Here is an 8,039-nt window from a genome sequence, read left to right on the forward strand (position 1 = left end):
CGTGTGTTTCTTACTAGAGCTTAATAAATAACTATCGAATATTTCACCAACTTAACCAAATCTTCCAGCACTATTACACGTGGAAACTTGTGTATAATCTATGTGGTTAAAAATGCCGATTATTGAAACTCTCTTCCTGCGATCTTAAGCGAAAACTTTCGTCGTTCGATTGAGATCGAGCAATACAAATCGCTAAAACGAACTGGTGTGCATACGTTATTTTGCACCAGCTGGTCACATACAATTCCAAATGGGACCAGCTGGTGCAAAATAATGTATGCACACCAGTTTGATTTAGCGATTGTACTAGCAAATTAACTAGGAAAAATTCAAGGTAAATATTAAATAGCCTCAATACAAACAACACACACACGCCGAGTAAATATATTTGGAAAAGTTAAGGTGGTAACAGTGTACGCTGTATTAGAAAATGTTGCGCTCTTAAAAATTAATGAATGTGAGTCAGAGTCAGAGTCTGGGCGCCGATTATCGAAACATTCGTAACTTTAGGAATTCGTAACTTGACAGTTCTTATAGGATTTTATACATGCAACTGTCAAGTTACGAATTCTTACCGTTTCGAACGCTACGAGAATCTACGTCATTCCGCTTTATGTCCTTTTCCGTTGGCATTTCATACGGACGACTCTGAGGCCACCTTTAAGTATGGTTTCCAATCAACAAAAAGTACTCCGTGTGAGAGCCGTGAGAGAGCGAGCTGTCAAGTAAACAAAGAAAAATTTTAAAAAATTCAATTGTGAGAGACTCACAAGGAGTACTTTTTGGGAAGTGGAAATCAAGCCATATGCTTGCTTAATTTCCTCTTACCAAAAAGTACTCCGAGTGAGAGACAAAATTGATTTTTTTTTTTTCAATTTTAGCTCTGGTTATTTGACAGCTCGCTCTTCCGCGGAGTACTTTTTGTTGAGTGGAATGAATATTCGCAATTGTCTCGTTTGGTGTTTAGCTTGACATGAGTTGAATGTCAGTCACATAAATTTTGTGGTAAATTTGAATGTGTGAATTTGAATGATTTTATTTAATTGAGTTCCCGTTTCCGGTTATAAAAATTTGTTCTAAGGGAAACATTTTTGAGTAGCGTTGAAATCATAACATCTTTATTTAGAGGCACTTATCAAGCTGTACACACTGGCATTTTGACTGAACAAAATCCTTGAGAGTCAATATTTGAAAATCGTTTTGTTTCGCAGTTGACGTTTTCATTAAGAGTTCATAAAATCTGACGTTCTCTGCGAAATTCACTTCAATGGTCTACAGCGTTCTTAATATCGACCAGTTCAGATACAAGTTGTGACATTTGTGCAATAACACCGTTGTGTTCAATCACGTGCATTCCAGCCATCTGAAATACGGCCGCGTAATGAACTTGCAATGCATTATCAATTGCAACTTTTAACTCGTCGATATGCTGCTGCAACACAATTCCGTCATGTGGAATGTTTGTTGCTACCATTTGTAACTTATTCGAAAAGACTTGATCTTGAGAATCATATTTTGCCAAATAAAAGAGCATCTCCCAGAATGGGTCCGTGAACATATCGTCAACATCAAATGCAACAACAAATTTGAAAGGTTTTCTCAAATCACGTAAACAGTTTTCAATACCATCCGGCTGTACTTCGCGGCAAAAGTGGTACTTTGGATCCGGCGACCAGGCCGGATTCGACGGATTTACGATAATCACTTCATTGTTGTGGTGTTGAACTATAAGTTGACCATTGTCACTTAGAAGTGAAGCGAGAACTAGACCCTTGTCGTTATTGCTAGCAAAAATGACGATGGTGTAGTCATTCGGTTGGTTTGTGAATACTTCTGTTCTATTTATGGTAGTGTAGGCGTAGTCTGGAGTAGGTAGATACACAATGCCAAGTTCTCTGCATAAAACACAAAATAGATGTCATCAGAAGTTGTCAGTGCAATTCACGCCGTAAGTGCGGTCAAAATTCAAAATGGAAAGTGCGGAGGTCTTTCTAACGTAGCGTCATTTTCATACAATGAAGCGTTGAATTGTAGGCAAATCAGTTCTCTTTTTAGCCCCGTACGAAGTACGCAGGGGCTTATAGGATTACGATGCCGTGTGTAATTGATGGAATTCGAAGCAGACGGTAAGGGCAAAGTGTTTGCCTATGTTCATAGATGACGAATCCGCAATAAAAATTTGGGCCGTCTGTCCGTCTGTCCGTTACGTCGATATCTTGAGTAAATCAAATCCGATTTCAAAATTTTTTTTTTCCTGAAAGATAGTCAAAATAGTGAGGCTAAGTTCGAAGATGGCCATATTCGGGTCGGCCTTTCGTGAGTTAGGGCCACCTAAGTGATTTAAGGTCTTTTGGTGATATTTATGGCAAAATAAACGATGTTAAACGATGTAAAATGTAAATGTCACGGCAAATGATAGGTATTGTCAATACCAATCCAGGAAAAAAAAGTTTTTTAAAATCGGGTGAGTGGACCGTGAGTTAGGGCCTTAGAAGTGAAATGCTACTAGGGCCCTATGTGTATTTTACATAGAACTCAAGTAAATTTCATTCGTTTTTCGTAATTTTTGTGTCATTTGGAAGGTAATCAAAGGCCGAATAGAATGTTGTTGAAAAAAAAAATTAAATTTGGGTCCTCGGACTAAGGCCGCTACTAGGGCCCTATGCGTATTTTACATATAACTCGAGCAAATTTCATCCGTTTTTCGTAATTTTTGTTTCATTTGAAAGATAATCGAACACCGAATAGAATGTTGTTGAAAAAAAAATTAAATTTGGGTCCTTGGACTAAGGCCGCTACTAGGGCCCTATGTGTATTTTACATATAACTCGAGCAAATTTCATCCGTTTTTCGTAATTTTTGTTTCATTTGGGAGGTAATCAAAGGCCGAATAGAATGTTGTTGAAAAAAAATTGAAATTTGGGTCCTCGGACTGAGGCCGATACTAGGGTCCTATGTGTATTTTACATATAACTCGAGCAAATTTCATCCGTTTTTCGTAATTTTTGTTTCATTTGAAAGATAATCGAACACCGAATAGAATGTTGTTGAAAAAAAATTAAATTTGGGTCCTTGTACTAAGGCCGCTACTAGGGCCCTATGTGTATTTTACATATAACTCGAGCAAATTTCATCCGTTTTTCGTATTTTTTGTTTCATTTGGAAGGTAATCAAAGGCCGAATAGAATGTAGTTGAAAAAAAAAATTGGGTCCTCGGACTAAGACCGGTACTAGGGCCCTATGTGTATTTATACTCAATAAATTAAAATTTTAGGGCTATTTGAAATTTTTGTTTTATTTGAAAGGAACGTCGTACGGGGCTTCGTAATTGCGCTATGCGCAATTTCTAAGATGTACACATTACATAATAATTTTACTTTAACTACTTTAACCGGCGCATAGGCTTACGGTCAAAATAGGGTGACAGACGCACTAGGGTCACGTACGCAATAGATATACGGGTTTGTACGGGGCTCAGTCGCAGCAAACGCTCCGACTGTTCTGATGGCTCGTTTCTCTTCAAAAGGTTGTCAAGTCATTGACAGGCAGGCTGGCAACAGAATTTAGCAAAGATCATGATACGTCAAAAATGAGAGACATGATGACAACTCGTGATCTTTGATCACGCTCTTTTTTCATATGAAAATCACGCCATCTACAGTGAATCTCAAGTACCAATACTCACAGAGTATCTGATGTTACGTTGCTTTAGATTAAGAAGAGAACGGATCATTTCTTTTGGAAATTTGGGTAGTAGAACAAAAGATTTCTTTTGGATGAGATTTCACCCAGCCTGATCGTAGTCGAGAAAAAAGAAGTGGAAGTGGTTCGGACAAAATACTTCTGGGGTTTCTCTTTCGCCTCTGCTCAGTCATCCTAATCCTAACACACGATACTTCTCTACACTTTCTCTTTGCATAAATCGGTTTTGCACTCACCTTGTTCTTATTTCTAAGATTTCGAAACGATATTTACGTGGATTACCGGCCTGCTTGCAGAACAGTTCATTTTCCATTTCATTAAGATCTTTACACAGCCATCCATCTGTTTCGGGTGTACCGGTCATCACGCTTCTATACCACTTATGCGAAAAAGAGTGTGAGCACGTTGGGAGTATGCAACCTGATTGCCTACGTCCTCCATTCACGTACAGATCAAGTTGTCCAATCGGCTTCCACCTACCTGTGTACGTACGATTCTCCATTTATCAGTTCGATTAACAAAATTTCAATCTTCAATTACAACAACAAGAACGTGTGTTCATACCGAGCATTCCTCCATTCGTGTGAATGGTTTCCACAAATGAAGCATCAGTGTCGCACAGTCTACGAGGGCATTCATAACTTCCAATATATGGACCAGCTGGATCGAGAGCAGTAATATGCCGTAATTTAATTGAATTTGGTCCACTTTCAGCCATATATTTCCCAACAAAGCCGGCAATATGAGCCCCTAAACTGTGGCCAACGACGTGAATAGAATTCGGATCGGATATGACGTTATCTTTAATTGCCGCCATGATAAATCGTCCGACTGCACTTCCAACTGTTGAGATCCGACGCAAAACCCGCCAATAGTCCAAAACCCAAGTTCCGGCTCCCCTAGACCAATCAATTCCAATTAGATTCAGCTTTCTCGTCAAATCAGTCCCATATCCTAGAAAATCGAATTTATACTTGATTGTACAATGAGACCACATTGAAAGCACATTTAAGATTAGAAGCACATCGGTTACTTTATGTGTGTACTTCAGGTATGTGGGGAATACACTCTGGAAAAACTAATTTTTTAATATCTCCCTCAACCCTCGCAACTGTTTGCATGCGGAAAAACCCTCACAAATTATTTAACCCGGCTCCTAAGTAGCCCTCGAAACTTTCACCTGTAATTCTTACAACAGATATGGATGGTACTCTTGCTACGAACTGTTAAAAAAGGTGGCCCTGAATGATTTATATCAGACAGCCTGAATGCGCAAACGTATGCGTAACGCATATTCAAAACAACGTACGTCTCGCCGTACGTACCGTACACCTTAAGTATAGGTTTCTTCCATCGTACGGTAAAAACGAATTTTGACAGGCCGAAAACAACCGACCGTAATCCACAGAAGCAAACATAACCGCAACTTAAACAAATTTGTTCGTTAAAACTTCAAAGTGAGGTTGTGTTGGCTTCTCTGTGGATGACGATTGACATTTTGAACGACCTTGGAAGAAACCTATAGTTATAAATTCAATTTCCACTCCGTTTGCGTGACAGTTCTTTTGTTATATTTTACAACTGTCATGTAGACGGAGGCTAAACGGAGTGCTCGTTTTAAGTGGAAACTATACTTTAGAATTTGAATTTAGTGTCTGACGAATGGATCGCAACCTTTCTACTTGCCGGTTTAACTGAACGTTATAAGTCGATGATAATGGCTATAGAAAATTCGGGCATGGAATTGACATCAGACGCAATTAAAACCAAATTATTGCAAGAAATGAAGTCACCTGATTCAGTGAATGCAAAAACATTGTTCTCCAAAGTCAACCGTCGACGTGTTAAGCAACAGTACCATCAACCTCCGCAGCAATTTCCAGCGCAGACATCGGACCACAAAGCAAATACCGGTATTCGTTGTTATATGTGTCAAGAGCTCGGGCATATTTCGAAATTTTGTCCGAAGAAGAAGAAAAGTGCAATGACAGCAGTTGGTTTACAAACAAATGAAAATTCTTTCGTCGGTCCGCATGGGTCAAATGCAAATGGATTTTACGGCGCTACATGTGCAGTTGCACAAGCTAATCAAGATTGGATAATTGATTCTGGTGCATCGTATCCAATGACTGGTCGGAGTGAATGGCTTCAAAAAGTTCCAGGCCCAATAATTGATAAGATCACCGTCGCAAATGATGCTAAAATGGAAGTTCAGTCAACAGGCAAAGTGTTGATGAATGTCTAAGTGAATTGAAATCGACACCCAATGTGGAATCTTTCATCCCACACAAAACCAAATCTTTGCATTCGATAAGTGTACCTACCTGCTCGGAATAACTCAATGAAATCATATCCAGAGAGAAATCCATGGATCACGAAAACTGTTGGCAAATTTTTGTTGAATCCTGTTTCGGGTAACTGCATATGCTGCAAATATGTAATATTTCGCGGATTTGTCGCAAATACACAAAGGTTAACTTGACCCTCGTCAAACACGTAATTTTCGATAGTTGCACCGTACGCGTAATTGATTAAAATTATTAACAGTAACGTTTTCATTGTGCGCGTCAGTATAACTTTAGTTTATATTTTTAAATGGGACCTCAGCTTGAATGTTTCAGTTACCACACTTTGCTTTATTATGTCTGAAATCATGCCTGCTCGTTAGGAAGCGGGCGTGACGCAAGTCCACTACCGAAAAAGTTTTTAAAAAAAAATTTGGGGACGGCTGAGCAAATTTACAGCAACTTTTTGACTTCCCCCTCTTGAATCCAATGACCCCTAAACTTCAATAATTGGAATCCAATCATCCATACGAGTTTTACGAGCTATCGTACGTTAAAGTTAAAGTAGGCTACGATTTGGCTGACATATTGAACTTCGAAATATTGATGTTTGTATGAAAATACAAAGTGGCTATTTGTAGTCAACTGCCGATAGTTAATATTGATGCTATTCGCAGTTACTAATTTGACAAATTGTAAACTTCTAAAATAAAAGTAGAACAGGTTGGGATAATCGGTGGGTTGTTTATATCTAAACAAAGAATATTTGTTCAGTCAAAAAATAATGCTCAAGCAGGCACTTTAGGCACACCGGAAAGTGCTAAGGGGGTCGAGGAATACCTAAAGTTGACAGGTCACGATAACCGGCAACGTGCTAAAAAAATGCAACGAAAGAAACTGATTATCCATTGTATAAGCTTTGAAGACTGTTGGTATACTGTGCAAACTGTAACACTAGGTATTGTTTATCCCTTTTACCAACTGAATCATTACGGATCCCTTTTACAAACTGTCACATTGCAGACTATTGCTCCATTTTACAAGCTGTGACATTACAGACTGTTGCTGCCTATTACAAACTGCGATCTTCCTCCCCTTACAGCGCAAATTCATTTCTCATCAATGTGAAGGCACCATTAGTCTGCGAATAGCATGAACACTGAATTGACAAGTGTCAAATTTGGAGGCTTTAGTGATACGAGCTACCGCTTAGGATTGTGTGTTTTAACTCATACAACGAAAACAAGTCATCTATCTGTATAACAGAAACGCAGTGCCTACTGTGATTTCATCAGCCTCCGAATATTTTCTATGTTCGTGCTAGTAGCAGTGCTGTGCTATTGGCAGTTGACTACCTCCGTTAGTCAGCTACTTAGTTAGTTCCTATGGAAAAGAGGATCCAGCAACTCCTAAACGTTTCTATAGATTTTCCTGAAATTTTGGTTATAGGCTAATAATGGCCCAAAAATAAAAATGGAATTTTCAAAAGTTGGAAAGAATCCATATCTTAGGAGCTGGAGCTCTCCAAAGTCTCCATACAAATGTCGCATAAAAGACAATTTGAATGTGTGTGTGGGTTGTATATTTTGGTGCATGATATGGATGGTAAAATGGTGGTGAAATATGTGTGTTGTTTTGGGATGTCTATCTTATTGGAAATTGTGGGGATAATTAAGTATTAACTTCCACTAGGTTGGAGGGATGACACATAATTCCTCTTGCACTTCCTAGCTTCCATCGAATTTTTCGATGGATTGAGGTTATTTTCGTCACGAGTCAGGTGTTTCAATGTTGGTTCCTAAATTTTGGGATGACAGATGATTCCTCTGGCACTTCCTAACTTCCGTCTGTTTTTTTGATGGATTTGGGTTATTTTCAATATAAGTGAGGTGTACGGCGGTTGGTTCGGAAATTTTGGGATGACAGTCGATTCCTCTGGCAGATGTTGAGGAACATATTGTTAGGAAAATGGTTAAAAATGTACTGAAAGAATTTAAACGGAAGAAAACCGAATCATCTGCCACCTGTGACGCAAATTTCTTTTTGTAAAAT

At 38.7% G+C, this 8,039-nt stretch overlaps 1 protein-coding gene across 1 annotated transcript; it reads right to left on the reverse strand.

Annotated features, from left to right (window-relative positions):
- Window positions 1-1,105: 1,105 nt before the first annotated feature.
- On the reverse strand, window positions 1,106-6,202 carry LOC119077388 (pancreatic lipase-related protein 2-like). The gene is made up of 4 exons (XM_037184588.1): window positions 6,027-6,202; window positions 4,267-4,656; window positions 3,939-4,182; window positions 1,106-1,895 (listed from the first exon to the last, which is right to left on the reverse strand). Exons 1-4 carry the CDS (start codon window positions 6,124-6,126, stop codon window positions 1,265-1,267), a joined length of 1,365 nt encoding a protein of 454 aa, XP_037040483.1. The 5' UTR covers window positions 6,127-6,202; the 3' UTR covers window positions 1,106-1,264.
- Window positions 6,203-8,039: the final 1,837 nt, after the last annotated feature.

Source organism: Bradysia coprophila, unplaced genomic scaffold (genome assembly GCF_014529535.1).
Source record: "Bradysia coprophila strain Holo2 unplaced genomic scaffold, BU_Bcop_v1 contig_235, whole genome shotgun sequence".
Lineage (NCBI taxonomy): Eukaryota > Metazoa > Arthropoda > Insecta > Diptera > Sciaridae > Bradysia > Bradysia coprophila.